The sequence below is a fragment of the Esox lucius genome, chromosome 12, assembly GCF_011004845.1.
Source record: "Esox lucius isolate fEsoLuc1 chromosome 12, fEsoLuc1.pri, whole genome shotgun sequence".
NCBI lineage: Eukaryota > Metazoa > Chordata > Actinopteri > Esociformes > Esocidae > Esox > Esox lucius.
Genome location: NC_047580.1, coordinates 32231730 through 32253195, shown reverse-complemented (window position 1 = coordinate 32253195; position 21466 = coordinate 32231730). Strand labels below are relative to the sequence as shown.

Below are 21466 nucleotides of genomic sequence, written 5' to 3'. Positions count from 1 at the left end.
GTAATGTCTTCTCTGTTATTGTCTCCCCACAGTTCCCTCCGAACTCACGGGACAAGAGCTGAGGTAAGAGACAATTAAAATCACTGTACATTGTCTCCAAGACAGAAGTGTTCAACCTCAGTCCTGTTTGTCTCTATTGCACATTCCTGGAAAAAGATAAGGAGCTCTCAGTCATTGAAAACAGTAGTGGAAGTACTGCTGTCCTACAAGGCAGATTACTTCTAACAGTCATATTAATCCATCACTCAGGAAGGGGTTCTGTCACAACAGGGAATTAACAGCATCCATCATTTTGTCCCCGGTCCAAGTTGAACCCCTTTTACGTGCGGCACTGAAACAGAAACACAAGTCTTCCCCCTCCTCTTCCTCATCCCCCGCCCCACAAAACAAGCGTGAGCATGACCCATGTGGGCGCCACCAAACCTCATCACCTCCGCCGCTCCCAAAACCGTCTTTCATCCTTTCTCATTCGTCACGCTTCACCTCTGAGCGCTGATCCGTGCTCGGCGCGGCGTTCGGGAAACCTTGAGGTTGTCCGGGAGGGCCTGGCGTCTCTCATTTAGAATGCAAATGTAACATTTTAACGAGTGAAGGTAATGATAAGGATAAATGCGGTAATAAAGGCGATTGTGGGGAGACGTTAATGAGAATTTAAATTAGCGGTCCGGGGGGAGGACGGCGACGGGGTGCGGGGATGACGGCGACGTGCGCAGGGATGATCGCGTGGCTTTGGGCGGAGGAGACCGGCAGCGGATGACTTCAGAAGGGAAATGACAAAACGCCTCGTGCCATCTCTATCACATGACACAGGAGAGCTCGGTGTTTGATGTAGGACACATTCGTTGTTGGTTAATAAAACCTGCATTACCTTGTCGTGTTGTGTGTGTGTGTGTGTATGAGTGTGCACTTGTGTGGATTTGCACTACCTAGGTTTGACAGTGTGCGTGTTTGTAAACTGCAATTTTTTTTAATAGTTTTTAACCGACCTTGATTCATTTTTCGCCTCACCTGTTTGGTCAGTTCTGATCAATACTCCCCATAACGGGAACAAAATGCGTAAATCCTGAAATATATCTCTGACTCCATTCAGCTGCCCCACTCCTGGATGCAAAGGCTCTGGTCATATCAGTGGGAGATATTCACGCCACAGAAGGTATGGAAGACCAACCCTGCCCCCACCCCCCCACCCCCCTCTGGACCTCCTGGTCCTCTCAGAAAAGAGCTGATATTTCCTCTGCCACCGCCAAGGACCCCGGTAGGCCCGGCGCCGCTCGCTGGGTCGTGACTGCTGCTTATTGGAAACATATTACCAATTCTATTTATTTTCATGTGTATTCATTGAAGACGTGATTTTCAGATGAACAGTGTTTATGGATTCCTGTATCCCCTCTGTTTTCTAGTCGAGGGCTTTATTGAGTTTTGTCCTCCGCTTCCTCACTGTGTGTGTGTGTGCGTTCATTAAACGTTCCGGTCAATTGGCTGTGATTGGTTGCGATTTCTGAGCGAGCACAGCGCCCCCCGGAGGGGAGTGCAGTAGCAACGCTTCACTGTTCATTTCAGGCCCCCATGTCATTTTAACACCCGGGTGGGCGTGTTTTATTATTACAATTATTCTAATGGCTTTTACGCTGGTTGGTTTGTTTTGAAGCCCTCCTCTGTCTGCTGGTCCTGATTGGAGATGCAGTACTCTTCAGTCCAAACCTTCTCAAACGGTCTCTCCCTCTCTCTCTCCCCCTCTCCCTCCCTCCCCCTCTCCCTCTCTCCCCCTCTCCCTGTGCAGTGTGCTTGGCTGCCCGTTGGCCCGGAAGAGGCGCCTGGCGGACGCCGAGGCTGAGCAGGAACAGCCGTCCTACAAGAGGAAGTCCCACCCCCTGAAGCTGGCCCTGGACGAGGGTTTCAGCGTCGACAGTGATGTGAGCAGCGAGGCGGAGACGGAGGGGGACTCTAAGGAGGAGGAGGAGGAGGCCGATGGACAGCCACAGGCACAGCGGGGAGAGAAGGAGGAGGTGACGGACCAGAAGGAGAACACCAACGCGGACGAGGGTAGGCACCGGAGTGGGACCTGTAAACACACACCTGTAAACACACACACACACACCTGTAAATACACACACCTGTAAACACACACACCTGTAAACACACATCCAGTATGTTCACCTCAGCTTGCGTTCCTCCTGAGAGGTAGATGTGGTTAATCAGAATGGCTCATGGGACCATGTCAACCATTACATTCACTGACAGCACTGTGGTATTACCACGCAGAAGATGAGTGGCAGAGGACGACTTCATGGTCCCGGGGATAACAGCAACGCTGCTCCTCTCCACAGACATTTTCAACTCGCTGACTTCTCCCCTCTTCTCCCCACAGAGGAGGTCATGATCATGGATCCTCCCGGAGGAGCAGCCAGTCCCGCTGAGAAGGAGACCTCCTGGCCAGAACAGCAGGACTACCCAAGCTACCATCAGATCGTAGCCGATTCTCTGCTTCACCTGGGCCAGGTACCCGACACCATGGAGACCGCCTCCTCACGGCAGCGTGTTACCATGGAGACAGAAAAGGATGTCACATCTGTGGAAGGATGGTCTGTGGCAGCAGAACACTCAGCGGTGCAGGAAGAAGAGGAAGATGTTGAGGAAGAGGAGCAGCGGGAGGCGGACAGGGGAAGAGTTGTAGTAGCCTTAGAGCCTTCTGTTGTTGCTAGGGAGGAAGAGCACTCTGAGGAGGAAGAGGAGGAGGAAGAGGAGCCGCAGCAGCCCAGGGAGGCTGGGATGACACAGAGAGCCTTCGATCACCCGTACTTCACGGGTGACATCCACCAGCAGCAGGACAAAGCGGAGGAAGACGAGGACGAGGAGGAGTATGAAGATGAGAGACGAGAACCAGAGCACCAGCAGAGCAGACGGGAGATCCTGGAGGAAGAGGAGGAGGAGGAGGAGGAAGATGACATTGAGGAGGTGGACGAGAGAGTTCCCCCTGTGGTTCTGCCCTGCTCTAACATCATCACCAGCACTGTCGCAGCTCAGGGACCCAGCAGGGGGCAGCACAGGGCCAGGACTAACCAAAACTACAACTCCCACCGCACCAGCCCACTGGAGAACTACAAACCCCACAGAGTCAGCCCCACACAGCACTACACCTCCCATAAGGCCTTAGTTGCCTCTGAAATAATTGAGGTGCGCTCAGAGGATTCGGGGAAGGATTACGACGATGAAGATGGCGATGACGAGGAGGAGGTGGATGACGACAGCCTGTCCCAAAGGTCAACGGTGACTGACGAGTCGGAGATGTACGACATGACCCGGGGCAACCTGGGCCTGCTGGAGCAGGCCATCGCCCTGAAGGCGGAGCAGGTGAAGGGGCCTTGCGACCTCCTCCGTCTCCCCGCCCCGGAGCTCCACCACCGCTACTTCACCATGGAGGACCGGCCCAAACATCTGGACGCCATGCGGAAGAGCTACTTCAACAGCAAAGGTACGGACGAGAAGTCAGTCCAAGTGAACTGTTCGCCAGTCATGTACATCACCCACTCCACACACACACACTCCACACATTCCACACACACACACACGCATGCACGTACATTGGAATACATTACTAAAGAGAAGCGTGCCGTCTGATGAGTGATCAGTGACTCATTGCAGAGTCACAGCTGGCCTTTAAACCAGTTGAACGTTGGTCACATGGAGTGGATCCAGCGGTCTGGTTTCCTGATTAGATTAAGATAGTTCTTCATTCAGTACACTCATTTGGACAGCGAGAATGTACAACAAAAACACAAGCACCAGCACAGAGACAAATGATGCGTTGCTCCAGATTTAGAGAACAGCTCATCTCCATCTGAAGCCCTCGTGTGAGAGAGAAAAGGGGGAGTGAGGTAGAGAGAGAGAGAGAGAGAGAGAGAGGGAGAGAGAGGGGGCGGTAGTGAAAGAGAGAGAGAGGTAGAGAAACGGAGGGGGGGGTGCAAAATAGTGAGAGAGGGGGGAGAGTGTGAAAGAGAGAGAGAGAAGGAGAGCAGGTGCAAAAGAGAAAGAGGGGGACAGAAAGAGAGGGGAGTGAGAGAGATTAAGGGAGTTGGGGGTGAAGGAGAGAGAGTGAGAGAGTGAGAGAGTGAGACGCTCCATAATCTGATTGGTGCAGTGTTTATGTTTGTGTCATTGTTTGGGCCTGCTGGCACAATGCCCATTTGTCATGGCTGTGACACTAACAGGCCTTGCCCAGTGGGCACACACACTGCCCCCCCGACACCCCGTAGCGATGTTCAGGTTCTGCCCAACTCTAATTAGAAGGTGCATGTCTCGTTAACATTCAATTTCGAGCCCAGCAGAGCACCGCTTTTCCGCCTCTTCTTTCATGCCGTCTTTCTTTATGATTTTTTTTCCCCTTTATTTTATTCATTTCTTTATTTCTTTATTTTTTCTTTCATTCACCCCCCCCCCCCCGTCTCTGGTGGAAAGAGCTACAGAGATATAATTAACTGAAGTGTTGGCCCTTATTTTTCCATTTCTACTGAGCATGGAAGGGTTTCAGGATGGCCAAGCCACGGATTAGTTAACAATTTGATCTGGAGTTTTAGGACTCGCGTAGGTACACAAAGCAATTCATGTACAGTTAATGTACATGTTATTTAAAGCTAATGTAGAGGTTATGTAAAGTTATTGTAGAGGTTGTGACAAGTTCATGTAAATGTTATTTAAAGCCAATGTAGAGGTTATGTAAAGTTATTTGACATCTCGGTAAAATGTATTGACATGTTGCATAGGAATATAATATGGCTAAACAGAGAAATAAATTGTTAGATCATTGATGTTAACTGTTTTCCTAAATCCTAGTTATTAAATATGTTTTTCTTTTGGAGATATACAGTACTCTGCCAGCTAAGACCAAATTGTTTAAAGCTATTTATCTGGGCAGTAAGTTTGTATTTGCTCATAAAAACACTATATTATTTTAGAATAAGTACAAATAAACAAATGATAATCAATTAAATTTGAATTGCGAAACCGAATAAAATATTCAGTCTAGTTCAGTTGGTAATAAAATAAATTATTCAAGTTGTGCATAAACATTTTGGTGGAGTAAACAACGTGCGTCTGAACGCTTGGTTTTCTTTTAGGCTTATTCATTTAACTGCGTAAGCCACGACGGACACAGCCTTCAGGAGGAGGGTCAAGCATTATCTTCTGTGTTTGCATTTCGTTCATTTAGCGGAGACTCCTTTCCGGGCTGTGGGGGGTGCCTGAGTCATTTGTCACGTGTGTCCTAATCTTCCATCCTTCTCTGCAGAAGGCGGCCGACCAGAGAAGAGGGAGATCAAATGCCCCACCCCAGGCTGTGACGGCACGGGTCACGTGACCGGACTCTACCCCCACCACCGGAGTTTGTCAGGCTGCCCGCACAAGGACAGGATCCCCCCTGAGAGTCAGTACCTATCCCAAAAACCCTCTGATGTTACTGCTAATAATCATGATTGGAATTCCAATGTTTAGCTGTCCGCCACCTTGGAAGGAGAGCAAAGTAAAAGTACGATGAACCGGTGAAAGGAACGCACTCATTCTTGTACGGCGTAGAACTAAAAACAACAGAGTAAAGATATTTTGTCTGTGTGTGTGTGTGTGTGTGTGTGTGCAGTCTTGGCCATGCACGAGAACGTGCTGAAGTGTCCTACTCCAGGCTGCACTGGACAGGGTCATGTAAACAGCAACCGCAACACCCATCGCAGGTACAGCCGCCTCCCTGAGAGTGTGTGTATTCAGCATGTCAGTCTGATGCATACATACGTTGACAGCAGCCTCACTCCTCTACCTCAGCATTCACTGTCCCCTCCCCTCCCTCTCCTCATCTCCCCTCTCCTCCCCTCCCTCCCTCCCTCCCCTCCCTCCCTCCCTCCCCTCCCCTCCCCCCTCCCCCCTCCCCTCCCTTCCTGTTCTTGTCCCAGTCTGTCGGGATGCCCCATTGCAGCCGCAGAAAAGCTGTCCAAGACCCATAGCCTTGACAAGCAGCACCTGTCCCAGCCAATGAGTGACAAGCAGCATCTCACCCAGCCAATGAGCGACAAGCAGCATCTCTCCCAGCCAATGAGCGAACACCTCAAGGGAAGTCTCACCAACAATGACAGAGTCCTGAGGTAAAAAACGCTCCGTTTTCTTCTTGGGCACACATCTCTCTCTTTATCTATCGCAGTCTATCTCCCTCTTTCTCTCTAACCGGCTCTCTCTTTCTCTATCTCTATATTTTGTCTCTTTATCAATCCCTCTTTCTTTTTTTCTCTTTTCTTTTCTCTCTCACTTTCTTTCTCCCTCTCTCATTCTCTTTCTCGCTTTCTTTTTCCCTCTCTCTTTCTCCTTCTCCCCATTATCTACTTTTTTCCGTTCTCTGCCTCTGTCCCTCTGTCTTTTTTCCATCCCTCTCTGTTCTGCTCTCACCCTCTCTAGTACAGCTGTTATTAACATGGTCTAGTGAATGCAGGCGGGCTGCCTGGCTACCCAGACTCCTCTCTGATGGTCAAACGTCACGCCTGCTGACGAAGGTTTGACTGAGCAGAGGCAGGCTGTAGTGTGAGTCGCCAGGCTACCGGATGTCATGGAGACAGCACACAGTGACCTCACTGACCTTGACTGCTGTTGTAGTTGTGGTGTTTGCCGACCGTTGGGGAGGCGGGACCGTGTCAACCCAGACGTCCCTGTCCAATCAGGACAGTGATTTTAGTTGTGTCACCTCGCTGTCTAGCCTCTATATCCGCCATCATCAAGAATGATAATTAGTGTTAACGGCCAGACAGCGGTATTATGCTAAGTACATACTCCATTCTTGGTATTTTAATTAATAATGCCCGGCCGATAAGCTAATTAATGCGAGTTATAGGGCATTGAGAGGACAGGGATTATAATTGCTTTCCTTGAGGAATCTCGTCTGTGGTCCGACAGAGCGCCGAGGATTAAAACATAATAAACATGGCCTTGTTATTTTCCTTGTCATTCAAATAAATGAGCTCCTCGGTTGGCTGCATTGGAGAACACACCAGAGCAGAGATATCCACACGCTCTGCCTTGGATACAGAATGCAGCCAGAGAGTCAGAAAACACACGGCTGGCTAGCCACTGCCTGTTCGTAATGTCTGTCTTTCCGTTGAGACTGTCTGTCTCTCTGCTTGTCTGCCTGCCTGCCTGTCTGTCTGTAAACACATCGTCCTTCCTCCAGTCTTTCTGAGTCTGAGCCATGAGGGACAGACTGCTGGACCTGTGGTGCCATAGCCCTTCCTGGTCTGATGGGTGTTAATAGGCTCCCAGCCTGTGGCTGCTGTGTCAGACCAGGGATTTGGGATTGGGGGGAGAGGGTGGGGTTGGGGGGTGGTGGGGGATTTGGGGGAAAGGAGTCGGTTTGAGGTCCATGAGCTCCAACTCCATGCATGCTCTACAACACAAACGTGCCCTGTGCAGATAGAGCTTTCAATCCCTTCGCTCTCCTCCTAAGACGACTGTTCCTCCCTCTTGTCTCCCGCCCCGCCAGACCCATGTGTTTCGTGAAGCAGTTGGAGGTGCCTCGCCAGGGGCAGTACCGACCGACCATGGTACCGGCCACGCCTCGCGCCAACCTGGCCAAGGAGCTGGAGAAGTACTCCAAGGTCTCCTTCGACTATGCAAGCTTCGACTGTCAGGTGTTCGGGAAGCGCACGCTCGCCCCAAAGACGCCGGCCGGCGAAACCTCACCCAAAGCCTTCAAATGTGAGGGAGCGCACGACGACCCACACAAAAAACACTAGATAACACACCTTTCGGGGAGTACCTCGCCCTCCACTGGGTGTACACGGACAGACTTTTCATTTCCCATCGCGTGTCACCCGCCTACTGCCTTTTGCATTTTGTGTTGCAATTGTTTTAATTTTTTTTTTAAACTTGTGTTGTTTCTGTCCCGTCAGCCAAGCCCTCGTTTCCCCGCTCCCCCTCCCCCGCCCTCACCCTGCCAGGAGGCTATGGCAGGAGCCCGTCCTCCTCTGCGGCCTACGACTACTCCCACGACGCCCAGGCCGCCCACATGGCCGCCACTGCCATCCTCAACCTGTCCACACGCTGCTGGGAGAGGCCTGAGAACCTGAGCACCAAGACCCCGGACCTGGCCAGCAAGGTAGGCAAGGTCCCGATGAATTCTTTGTCGTTTTTGGGGATGCTCTTCACATTTTTATTTTGCTGTTGAAAGCCTCCCCCAGTGTGTGGGGGGGGTCAGTTGATCCAGGGCGTGTACTGTGGGCCTCTTGTGAAGTCACCTTTAATAGGCCAGTCAGGACTACAGCACCTTTATTAGGCCAATCGGGAGAGCAGGAGTTATACACGTGTTAAGTTCATCCACTACCAAGCAAATGACTGATGAAAGACTGGTGTTGAGGTGAAAGGGTATTGTTGATGTTAGAGGATGGTGTTGAGGATAGAGGATGTTCTGAGGAGAGAGAATGGGTGGGAGGATGCTGTTGGGAAGAAAGGATGATGTTGCGGTGAGAGGATGATGTTGGGGTAAGAGGATGATGTTGCAGTGAGGGGATGGTGTTGAGGTAAAAGGATGATGTTGCGGTGAGAGGATGGTGTTGAGGTAAGAGGATGATGTTGCGGTGAGAGGATGATGTTGCGGTGAGAGGATGATGTTGAGGTAAGAGGATGATGTTGCGGTGAAAGGATGATGTTGAGGTAAGAGGATGATGTTGCGGTGAGAGGATGGTGTTGAGGTAAGAGGATGATGTTGCGGGAAGAAGATGATGTTGCGGTGAGAGGATGATGTTGAGGTGCGGTTGCATCACCTCCCTCTCCTTTCTTTATTCTTTTCTTTTCATGTTGTTATTGAATGTAGCCATCAGGCTGCTCCCTGGATCTCTGTCTGCCAGGTCTTTTTCATTATCTCCTGGCCGGATCTCTCTTCCTGTTTTCCACTCCCTCCTCCTCCTCCCTCCTCCTCCTCCCTCCTCCTCTGTCTGTCTGTGCACAGGAGGTGTTACTGTAGCAGCACTCTGCCTCATATTGGGATTTTCTAAATGCTTTTTACCTTGGTGGGGAGAGTGACTGCTTCATCATTTTTCGATTTCCTGACATGGTTTTGGGGGAATAAAAATGGAAGATTAATGGCCACAGCAGCTCAGTAGCACCGTCTAATCAGCCAGGGACCGTTCTGGGACCAGCCCGATCCTCTCTCCCCTCCGCCGCCGTGCTGCAGAGCACACGGCTTTGATTTCACCGGCTCGTTTTACAACGCATATGAATTCCATTTCAGAAGAACACTAAAAAGAAGGCCCGATTCCCAGGTCCCCCTCTTTATAGACCTGCCAATACAAACGGAGTGTGAACAGTTGGCGGTGTGTCCATTAAACCACAGAGATTTCAGTCTTAACGGGCAGGTGGGGCATAAGGATGACAGGGTTAGACTAGTTTAGGATGATTATTAGGATGACAGGGTTAGACTAGTTTAGGATGATTATCAGGATGACAGGGTTTGACTAGTTTAGGAAAATGTTTAGGATGACAGATTTTGACTAGTTTAGGATGACTAATGGGATGACAGAGTCAGGCTATTTTAGGATGCTTATTTGGATGACAGGCTTTGACTAGTTTAGGACAATTATAAGAATGACAGGCTTTGACTAGTTTAGGAAAATTATTAGGATGACAGGATCAGACTAGTTCAAGAAGATTATTAGGAAGATATGGTTATTAATTTAATAGGATCATTTTAGTGTGACAGGGTTAGTACTACTATAGGTTGATTACTAGTATGAAGGGGTTAGTACAATTATAGGATGGTTACTAGTATGACGGGATTAGTACTATTATAGGATGATTATTAGTATGACAGAATTAGTACTATTGTAGGATGATTATTTGTATGACATGATTAGTACTATTATAGGATGATTATTAGTATGATGGGATTAGTACTATTATAGGATGATTATTAGTATGACGGGATTAGTACTATTATAGGATGATTATTAGTATGACGGGATTAGTACTATTATAGGATGATTATTAGTATGACGGGATTAGTACTATTATAGGATGATTATTAGTATGACAGGATTAGTACTATTATAGGATAATTATTAGTATGACAGGATTAGTACTATTATAGGATGATTATTAGTATGACAGGATTAGTACTATTATAGGATAATTATTAGTATGACAGGATTAGTACTATTATAGGATGATTATTAGTATGACAGGATTAGTACTATTATAGGATGATTATTAGTATGACAGAATTAGTACTATTGTAGGATGATTATTAGTATGACATAATTAGTACTATTATAGGATGATTATTAGTATGACATGATTAGTACTATTATAGGATGATTATTAGTATGACATGATTAGTACTATTATAGGATGATTATTAATATGACATGATTAGTACTATTATAGGATGATTATTAGTATGAAGGATTAGTACTATTATAGGATGATTATTAGTATGACAGGATTAGTACTATTATAGGATGATTATTAATATGACATGATTAGTACTATTATAGGATGATTATTAGTATGAAAGGATTAGTACTATTATAGGATCATTATTAGTATGACAGGATTAGTACTATTATAGGATCATTATTAGTATGACAGGATTAGTACTATTATAGGATGATTATTAGTATGACAGGTTTAGTACTATTATAGGATGATTATTAGTATGACAGGATTAGTACTATTATAGGATGATTTTTAGTATGACAGAACTAGGACTTACATGGGTTGTGGTGTGATTGTCATCAGTGTCTGATTTGCCTTCATGCAGAACATGGACATCGAGGTGGATGAGAATGGAACTCTGGACCTGAGCATGAAGAAACCCATGAAACGAGAGGGCGGCAGCCCTGGCCTGCACTCCTCTGACCCCTCGTCCTCCTCTTCCTCCCTGCACCACGGAGGCAGCAGTGGCATGACCTCGCCCCACACAGGCCACACCTACAAACAGGAACGCTGGGAGGAGCCTCTGGACTACACCACACCCAATCGCCAGCGCGAAGAGGATTTGGAGGAGGTGTGTCTTCTGTCAGCTCCTCCACCCCTCATTTACTCCCATCCTTACCGTTCCGGTCTCATTTAACCATCATGCGTTGCAACGTTTAAAGTCATTCAAACTGACTGAAGGGTGTGTCCTGTTTGCGCGGGGTCAGGGGGATCCCCACACAGCGCGGTCCTTTGCCTCGTCGGACCCTGAGGACGGGGACATGATGCAGGATCACTCCGACCTGAGGACGTACCCTGGGGAGGTCACCACCCCAAACTTCAAGGTCCAGTTCCAACAGCCCAAAGACTGCAAGAAAGATGTGCTCCTGTAAGCACGCCCCCCCTCCTTTCCCCAACACACACACACTTCATCAGACACACAGACAGACTCTAAAATAGACACACACACTCATACACAGCTGCTCAAAGCATCCCTTAAGAGAGGCACAGCTCTCTCTCTCTCTCTCTCTCTGACATTCTGAACCTATTTCCTCTGATATTTTTTCCATTCACCTCACCCCTCCATTTCTCTTTCCAGGTGTCCCACTCCTGGTTGTGATGGAAGTGGCCACATCACTGGAAACTATGCATCCCATCGCAGGTACAGAGACCATCACACAGAGAATAGGACTCGCGGTGGCTACTGTAACACCAAAAACTATGGACATGAACACAGCGTCAATAAACAAACGTTTGCCTTGCTGGCTGTTTTCTGTTTCCAAAGACTTTATCCAATGACCTCAAACTATATTCCTTCTTTGATTGTTCCTCCTCCCTCTCTTCATCTGTCTTTTTCCCACTTTTTCTCTCGTCTTTGTCTCTCTTTTTCTCTTCTCTGTCCTGTCCATCCCTTCCTCTCTCTCTCCCCCTCCCCCTTCAGTCTTTCTGGGTGTCCCCTGGCTGATAAGAGTCTTCGTTCCCTCATGGCCGCCCACTCTACTGAACTGAAGTATGTCTGCTTTCCTCTCTGCTTTTCTTTAACTTAACAGAGTGGTTCTGCCACCACTGCATGCTAAAGTGATCAATACAATTCTGTTAATGCTGCAGTTTCTACTGTTTTATACTGGAACTGCTAATGCTAACACTACTGTTACTACTGTTATAATAGTGGGTCTTGTAATGCTAACACTGTTGTTACTACTGTTTTAATAACAGGTCTGCTAATGCTAACACTGCTGTTACTACTGTTTTAATACTAGGTCTGCTAATGCTAACGCCACTGTTTCTGCACCCAACTTCACCAGCAGAATAATCAGTTGGCATGGTACAAATGTAACTGCTCAATTTATTATTGAGTTTTAAAACCTTTTGAAGAGAATCTTTACATAGAGGGGCTGGAAAACCTTGTCCCCACAGGACAGATGGGGGCTGGAGTTGGGAGCTGAGTTCCCCCCTACACCAGACTCCGGCACATGACTCTGTTTGATGGTGCACTGACCTTTAACCCTTTGTCGCACAGGTGCCCCACTCCTGGATGTGATGGATCAGGCCACAACACTGGAAACTACGCCTCCCACAGAAGGTACAGAGCTCTCCAGTGAATCACCAATCTACCTCCACAAATCCTACTTACCTACCATCTCATTTGGGAGACGGTCACAAAACAAGCGTCTGTCTCCCTCTCCTCTCCTCTCCTTCTCCCACACACAGAAGCATAATGCCAGAGAAGCTTAGAGCGAGATCTTGGTAGTTTTAGGCAGGACTCACACAGCCATCCACAATTGTCAAAATAAAGTTCTGTCCATTTTTTTTATATGCTTATCTTTCTCCGTTTGGTTCATATATATTTTGTTGGATTCAATATTTCAAATACATCTTTTTTTTTTTATTACATTTTTCAGTTATGCACTTCCTTTCGGCATTAGAATAAACAAAAACATGCTTACATTTAATGTTCCATCCCTGTCAAACGATAACGTCACCACCATGAGAGACGATTGTTGAAGGTGTTTGTCCACCCTTTTTTATCGGCTTCATACTTTCTATTTTCAGTTTGTCTGGGTGCCCTCGTGCCAAGAAAGGTGGATTTAAAACAACTCCCATCAAGGACGACAAGGAGGACTCCGAGCTCTTAAAGTTCGTACCACTAAGAAAGCCACGCCCTTTTTTCTTCTAATTAAGATACACGGTAAAAGTAACTTTCTAAAAGTAAAAGGCGGTCACCCTGACCTCCCAGCAGAGGCAGGATGGCTTGTCCCCAGCCCAGTCTGTCTCCTAGAGATGACGTCATCACACCAGCGCCAAACCCAACCAGGCCTGAGACTCACTGCGCTGACTCGTATTACTGTAGCTTGTGGTAGAGTATAGCAGTGTAGATCACATCTCTTCCGAAATACATGACATCTTGCTTTTCTCTGAAAACTCCCAGCTGTCCGCTGACCCGTCAGCTGATGTGTTTCTTTGAATGTGCTTGCTTTGTTTTGCCACCACAACATGATGCCACGAAAGTGATGCCATACCTTCGAGCATGCTCTCTTAATGTGAAAGCGATTGCTGGATAAATAACGTTATTTATTGTTGGGTAGCTTTTTAGTTGCTATGGAACACTGTAGTAAACAATGTGTTGGATTCATGGGTTGCACATTTGTTTTGAACGTTTGTTGTGGAGGTGATGACCAACTAAGAATTTCTACTCCCTGAATTGTAGATGGGCACTGAAATATACTACTGAGGCTTGAAATCGTGATGCCATCTTTAGAGAAGGCAAATAAATAGTAGCTAAACCCTTTGTCATAGTTCCTATGTCACCGAATTGAATTTACTGGCAGTAAATTTGTGTTGGCTACTGGAAGATAAAATGGCTGCCAGTGAGAGGGTGATGGGGGTCTGGTCATTTTCCTTTGTCATTTCATATTAATCTACACCGCAAAAAAACAAGATACCTAGCTACTTAGCTAGCTACTTCAGATAGCAATAGTTTCTATCGCCAGCTGCTTTTGACTGACTTCGCAAGCCAGTGTCAATACTGCCATCTGCCGAATGTACATGACATTGTGATGACGGCAAAGTTTTTCACTTTAACAATGTGGTCATCATTTGAAGCCCCTACAGTGTAGTTTAATCCCTTAGAATGTTTAGAAAACATTCAGAACATTGACAACAATTGTAAAGACACGACGGAGGTGCAACCCATGACATGAAAAATGTGCTAGCTACAATGTAGCTATATATATATATTTATATATATATATATACAGTGGATATAAAAAGTCTACTGATAAAATGCCAGGTTTTTGTGATGTAAAAGAATGAGACAAATATAAATAATGTCAGAATTTTTTCCACAATTTAATGTGACTTATAATGTGAACAATTCAACTGAAAAACAAACTGAAATCTTCGAGGGGGAAACATGAAAAATAAAAACCTTACAATAACCTGGTTGCATAAGTGTGCACACCCTCTTATAACTGGGGATGTGTCTGTGTTCAGAATTAACCAATCACATTCAAACTCATGTTAAATAGAAGTCACTACACACCTGCCATCATTTAAAGTGACTCTGATTTATCACAAATAAAGTTCAGCTCTTCTATTAGGATTTTCCTGACATTTTCTCGGTTGCATCTCAGAGCAAATGCCATGGTCCGCAGAGAGCTTCCAAAGCATCAGAGGGATCTCATTGTTGAAAGAGTTTGAATGTAATTGAAACATTTTAACATGGGTGTGTAGACTTTTTATATCCACTGTGTATATATATATATATATATATATATATATATATATAAATAACTTTTATAATATAACTATAAAGACCACTTACTTTGTGCCTTCCATCTGATCTCTCTGCAAGTGTCACATCAGCAGATGTGCTGATGTCAGTCCTTTCCATCTCTCCCCTACAGATGCCCTGTCCCTGGCTGCGACAGTCTGGGTCACATCAGTGGGAAGTACGCCACCCATCGCAGTGCCTACGGGTGCCCCCTGGCCGCACGCAGGCAGAAGGAGGGCATGCTTAACGGCAACCTTTTCTCCTGGAAGGCCTTCAAGACCGAGAGCCCCACCTGCCCCACCCCCGGGTGTGACGGATCGGGACACGCCAATGGCAGCTTCCTCACGCACCGCAGGTAACGGGCCAATCACGGCGCGCGGGTGGCTTCCTCACGCACTGCAGGTAACGGGCCAATCACAGCGCGCGGGTGGCTTCCTCACGCAACCCGGGCACGCGGCGGATCCCGGTGCAGCTGTCATGAGGATTATTACCTGCGGTTGCATCAGAAGTCTGCAGTTTGTTTTTGGGTCTCGAAAATGTAACGAGATGTTGGTCTTTTCCTCCCCTGTTCATAGTCTCTCCGGGTGTCCCAGAGCCTCCTTTGCCAAGAAGAAAGCCAAGTTCCCTGGGGACGAGTACCTAAGTACTAAGTTCAGAGCGAGCGATGGTAGGAGCACAATGTCACAGGGGCCCAAGGGAGCACCTTTTGGTTTTTCACCTGACTGATACATTCAAAGCGTTGACGGTGACATGAGATGATCTTTTGAAAACACTGTGTAGTGCTAGTTCCTGAACCAGGAACCAAGCGCACTGCTTTTGTCAAAACAGCCTTTTAGACACCAGAAAGGTTGTAACAATGGCATAGGGAAACTAGATGCTTAATAAGCTTCCATTAATTTCGTTACTCCACACCTGTCCTTGCAAATGTGGTTTCACCATCCGTCTGTTATTTCAGACTGTATTGTAGGCCCAGTTGTCCTGTAATCTGATGCAATTATGGTATGGTGTCAATTCACTTGACGAAAAAAGGGGATCTTGATCTCTCCTCTTTTACTCCTTGTAGTTCTGGATAATGACGAGGACATCAAACAACTCAACAAGGAGATCAATGAGCTCAACGAGACCAACAACGAAATGGAGACAGACATGGTGAACCTGCAGACACAGGTGTGTGCGTGTGCGCGTGTGTGTGTGTATGTGCCGGATTCACAGCCTTAATGGCAGTCACACTATTAAGTTAATATCTAACATTTTTAATTGTGATTTAATGCTAAGTGCCTGATCTCCAGTTAACGAGGTCTGTTTGCTGTGTGGGTGTTTTGGGGCAGATCTCCTCTATGGAGAAGAATCTTCAGAACATTGAGGAGGAGAACAAGCTGATTGAGGAGCAGAATGAGACTCTGTTCATGGAGCTGTCAGGGTTGAGTCATGCCCTGATTCGCAGCCTGGCCAACATACGCCTTCCGCACATGGTAAGTTACACAGTTACATAGAGTTTATGTCCAGTTCATATACAGTAATATATACTGTATAGAGTTTATGTATAGTTTATATGCAGTAATATATACTGTACGTAGTATATATACAGTTCATATATAGTAATATATACCATACCTGGTGAATGTACAGTTTATATGCTATTAGTTACAGTTTGTATACGTTTACATACAGTTTATATGTACTTACGTATAGTTAATAAACAGTTTGTTTACTGTGAGAAACACACTATCAGTAACTGAAATTCCTTATTTTCACATCTTAGCATGAGCCAATCACTGAGCAGAATTTCGAGAGTTACGTGAGCACCCTGACTAACATGTACAACAACAAGGACTGCTTTCAAAACCCAGAGAACAAGGCGCTACTGGAGAGCATTAACAAGGCTGTAAAAGGCATAAAGGTCTGAAAACCAACCCCATAGGGAAGAAGCATCTGAAGACATGAAGATGGAGACGAGGGGATGTCGTCAAGAGACTATGGTATATTTAGAAAGAATACAAATCCAAAAGGGCATTCAGGTTTTATAAATGGCAACTTAAATTCAACCCAGGGAGCATTCTATAAAGAAGAAGAAACATAAATAGGACCAAAATCCAAACATGCTGCTGATGGGATTGGAGGAGGAAGTGGAAAAGAACCAAATCCTTCAGTTTGAATTGATAAGAAAAAAATATGTTTTTTTTGTTGCTTTTTCTGTTGTTTTCATGTCTGTCCTATCCTGGAGGGATCTCTTCGACTCTTCCGATTCATTTGGAAAGAAAGAAAGCTGGACGTCGTGCTAGTGAGTCTGATAAGACAACAGCTATGACATGCCTCTATAAGACAACGGATATGACTTGCCTAAAAAAGGTAAAGAAAACAACTAAATAACACACAAAGACAAGAAGACATGGCGGCTTGACGAGATGCTCTGGGCAGGAGGGGAGGGAGATCGTGTGATGCCAGGCCCCGCAGCCCGTCTGCTGAAGGATAAGCGAACAGAGAATCATTGAACTCTTGGGTCTTCTTGAGCAATGGTTCGTGTTAGCGTCGTCATCGCGGCAAGATGTCAACGTCTCTCCTTATCTCGTCTCAAGCCGGCGGAACAGCCCTTTAGACGAAGATGGAGTCACAAATCGCTGGTATCTTTTTATCTTCGGAAGATCAACAGTGGAGCCTGTTATATTTTTGAGGAGATGCAGCAGACGTAGCCTTTTCTCTTCGAATGGAATTGTGATGGTTATAGTGTTCCTACACGTCAAATCCTGTCAGTCACATCCATAGTATTTATCAACATCGATGCATTGCACTTCATTTCAATAGTTTGTGGTACAATACTTGTGGTTATATGAATTATTTAAATGTATGATTGCTCAAATTGTAATTTATTGCCGTTTTATGTTAATCTATTTGTATTTATTTCGTTGGATCTATTTATTAACTTTATTTCATTGTTTTGTAAAACAGCAATGCAACCCTGCTAGTCCACGAAGGCCATAAAGATATCAAACAGGGGAGTCTTCTACATCCATATTTTTAAAAAGCTATATAGTTAACTGTTCACACTTAATTATTTTATATATCGTCTTTTTTTTTACATTTTTAATTGCAGATATTTTATAACTGACTACGTTTTGATAGTTTTATAAAGGTGTTTTACTTTATATTATTTCTGTTATCTGTAAAGTATCTTCAGATACCCACTACTGAAAAAGAAAGTATGTATTTATTATTTATTTAATATTGAAGAAAGTGACTGTGACATGGTTGTATATTTATTTTTTCATTTATGTTTGTGCTGTGATGGCCGTGTCCCAGTAGTCCTACAATCCATTGCTAATATTTAAATACATAAAACATGCTCCTAAATAAAAAATAAAAAATATTCATTATTGTTTGATTACTTAGGCTTTACTAGTCATACCAGCAGCTCTTCCTTAGGGATTATAAAAGGAAATATCCAACAGAAGCAATCACTCTCCTGTCGGTACCAGAGTCTCTTTGTGTCAGAGACAGTGATTTGTAGGCTTTTTTTGTCAGGAAAGAAAATAGACCAAGAAAACAAATAGATATAATGGTTGAACGCTACCTCTGCAAGCGTTTTGTAGCGGCCAAACCTGGCTAACCCAAAACATATTCAGTAATGTACCTTAGATGTTAAAATGCCTTTTGATACATTATTCTTCTCTGTTCTCTCAGTGTTTTGAGCGGCTGCTCTGTAGGGCCATTACAGTATGTTCATATGCATACTGGATGTTTGGCACAAAAACACTAAAAGGACGTCTTCAACTCTGAACCACCAAGTAGGATGACCTTATTTGAATATGTATATCAGATAAGCTTACACCTTTATAGCCTTATTCTAGATTTTTTTTTTTTTTTATGCACAAAGTGCCACTAAAATCCTCACTTTCTTTCCTGATTCTTTGCATTCTTGCAGTGTATAATGTCTGGTCACCTGACATGACCATAGCATCAGACGGATTTGTGATTGTTTCAGATGCCTTTATTTCTTTGCCAAGATGGCCGTAAGTACGCTATATATATATATATATATATATATATATATATATATATATATATATATATATATATATATATATATATATATACACATTCTGTATAAATTGAATTTAAAAAGCTATATATATGAATATAAACATACATATATTTTTCCAGTGTTATCGTTGATCTCTTGTATTTGCTTAACAGAGGAGGAGTAGTTGTCTCACTCTGGTGAAAACCAGCTATTATCAATAGGAGACAGTTAAGCACCATGTAGATGAAACCTGCCGGACTGTGGCTTTAATGATACTCTCGTTTCAAACAAGAGAAACGGTTGCAGTAAAAGTAAATAGCCTTTTACGCTACTCGAGATTGTTTTAAGGTTTCCTTCTCACTGGACCGTCCTGTCCTTGATTGGGACGTGTTGAAAATGTTAAGGTGTGTGTTATTCTCATTTTTCAACTAAATGGTTGGCTATTTGTCCAAGTGTTCATGTGAGTGAGTTTGTGTGTAGAGGCCTTTTCATAGTGTTCACCTATGCGCTATATTGTACAGTGCAGTGTTGTCAAGATGAGGTCAGCCCACTGTAACGGGTTCTCAAACACGATCACAAACTTAAATAGTGAATAGGGAACTTGCTCTCAGTGATCCGCTGCAACTAGCCCTGTGACTACATGGTGCCGTCGTAGGTATGGATGGTGTAACTCTGCTTCTAGCTGGTGTAATGAAACTCTCTTGTGCACTTTAAAAAAAAAACAAAAAAAAAACACTGAAAATGCCAGCATTTGAGTATCCAAGTCTAACACACTAGGCCATGGCTGATAGCAATGTGCTGGTACAACCCACCAGAAGGAAAAAGAGATAAAAAGAACTGCATATTTGACCTGTCTGTGGATGTTTTAATGTAACTCTAAACACTGTTTCAGATGTACAGTGGGCTGCAATGCCTTTTGCTTCAGTGGCTGGAGAGCGGAGTGGAGGTTATTCAATTAATGCTATTGTGTTTGGATATAATACTTTACAAACCAAACGTTTTTGACCAAACCCCTCTATTCGCTCGTTAGAGGAAAGCAGAGATTGGCTTGCAGATTACTGGAAAGAGCTGAATAAGTCAGCAGAATAACAGGATGCCAGGCCAGTCAGCCAAAACTTAAGGCGATTGTAGGGATTGGATGGAGTCCCCCGGGTGAAATGATAAATGTGAATATGTGGGAGTATGGAATGATCAGTAGCGTTAGAGGCTTGCCTCTTGGTTTCGGTGAGAGATGTTGGTTGCGTTCATGCTCGTCCATCACTCAGATTGTCCAGTCCTTTGTCTTGTCTAACCTTTTAGTTGTTGATTCACCTGATTAGCTGGAAGGAAGTAGCCTGTTCCTTCCTCCCCTTTTTAATGCACGACCATAATACTACTCTACAGGAGTATAATGGAGTATTTATATCGTATTCAACATGGCATGACTCCTTTTAAAATGATTGAAAACTTCACTGACGGTACTGAGATACATCGCAGAATGATTGTCAAACACATTTCTAAAGATAGGCATAGAACTCAATGCAATCAAGTGTTAATTACAACTTCTCCTTTTGAAGAGCAATTAACTTTTTCCTCACATTAGGACTGACCGTGTTTTCTGCATTATTATTATTTCTGTGTTTTTCAGCCTGATGGAGGCCGAGAAATGTCAGTCGGCAACTGACTTGTCACGTGTTGGTTGAGCAAATGGTCATGTTAAGCCCGCTGATGTAACGCTATTTTCTGAGCACTATGTTTGACTTCACCGGTGATAACGGCAACGTCTGCGGATGAGTCATGGTACGGCGATGGAGCGTGGATGACTCATGGTTTCCATGGCGTCTGTAAGATGGTGTGTGAAACTATTCATTTCAGTTGTAGTTGCAGTTATCGGGGGTCAAGTGGGGCAGTTCAGCCACCTTCATGGTTTAGCATGACAGTAATTTATGTCAGGGGACTGGATTGTTTTCTGTTATCGTTTTTCGCGACCTGTGCTCAGTTATCCCGCCAATTTCTTGTACCGGTACGCCACTTGTGCAGTGCTTTTAAAAGTCCAGCGTTGCATTTAGAAGCGCTGTGTTTCTATTTGCTCGGATCCAAAGTCAGACACACACTGGTGAACCCTCTGAGTAATACCGAATTGAAGACTTATTTCTTAACACACACCGATGTCCTCGTTTTACTTGGCTTTCCGTCGCCCTTCAGTCACATTGTCTACTGCCGGACCACAGTAGAAAACACTGGGAACGAGAGGAAAGATAACCCAAAGGAAATAGCCCAAAGCTTCCCATTCTGGTACTGGACACTTCTAAAGTCCCTGAGATACAGCCTGTCCTCTCTGGGCGATCACCTTGGAGGGCAAGTTGTTAGGTGGCTCCACTTTAAACCTTCTCCTTCAATTCAGAAACACAAAGTCAAAGTAGATAACAGGCACCCACACACACACACATACTGCACTCGAGCTCCCCTGGAGGAAGGCGTGTCTATCGGAATGGTGCAGTGTGACACTGAGCTAACCAAACCAAAACAAACTCCCGCCGTGGGTACTGTAGATTAAAGCTGTGTGGTTTTATCATGTGTGCCTTTTCTCAGTCCATCGCTCATTGGTGTGTTTACATTTAAAGAACCCGGTTCAAATCCTGCTCAGAAGGTTGGCTGGGGTGAAATGTTTTTCACGAGGTCAAGGCGGATTGTGTTGGGGGGGGGGGGGGGGGGGGGGGCTAGTTGGTGGCACGTTCATGCGTCATAATGGTTGAGAAACT

The 21466-nt window shown here is 45.1% G+C and overlaps 1 protein-coding gene across 5 annotated transcripts in view; it reads left to right on the top strand.

Annotated features, from left to right (window-relative positions):
- The window catches only part of myt1b (myelin transcription factor 1b), a 34774-nt gene extending 16699 nt beyond the window's left edge, over nucleotides 1–18075 (top strand). For all 5 annotated transcript variants that reach the window (XM_029124265.2, XM_020052083.3, XM_020052082.3 and 2 more), the window contains 20 exons: nucleotides 33–63; nucleotides 1091–1153; nucleotides 1781–2043; nucleotides 2369–3472; nucleotides 5285–5419; nucleotides 5630–5720; nucleotides 5937–6125; nucleotides 7508–7722; nucleotides 7917–8122; nucleotides 10781–11026; nucleotides 11163–11323; nucleotides 11534–11596; nucleotides 11876–11944; nucleotides 12455–12517; nucleotides 12988–13071; nucleotides 14841–15062; nucleotides 15283–15374; nucleotides 15771–15874; nucleotides 16036–16179; nucleotides 16470–18075. In XM_029124265.2, coding sequence (XP_028980098.2) covers nucleotides 33–63; nucleotides 1091–1153; nucleotides 1781–2043; nucleotides 2369–3472; nucleotides 5285–5419; nucleotides 5630–5720; nucleotides 5937–6125; nucleotides 7508–7722; nucleotides 7917–8122; nucleotides 10781–11026; nucleotides 11163–11323; nucleotides 11534–11596; nucleotides 11876–11944; nucleotides 12455–12517; nucleotides 12988–13071; nucleotides 14841–15062; nucleotides 15283–15374; nucleotides 15771–15874; nucleotides 16036–16179; nucleotides 16470–16613 — 3689 coding nt within the window. In that variant the 3' untranslated portion in view covers nucleotides 16614–18075. The remainder of the gene's footprint in view (nucleotides 1–32; nucleotides 64–1090; nucleotides 1154–1780; nucleotides 2044–2368; nucleotides 3473–5284; nucleotides 5420–5629; nucleotides 5721–5936; nucleotides 6126–7507; nucleotides 7723–7916; nucleotides 8123–10780; nucleotides 11027–11162; nucleotides 11324–11533; nucleotides 11597–11875; nucleotides 11945–12454; nucleotides 12518–12987; nucleotides 13072–14840; nucleotides 15063–15282; nucleotides 15375–15770; nucleotides 15875–16035; nucleotides 16180–16469) is intronic.
- The last annotated feature ends 3391 nt before the right edge of the window (nucleotides 18076–21466 follow it).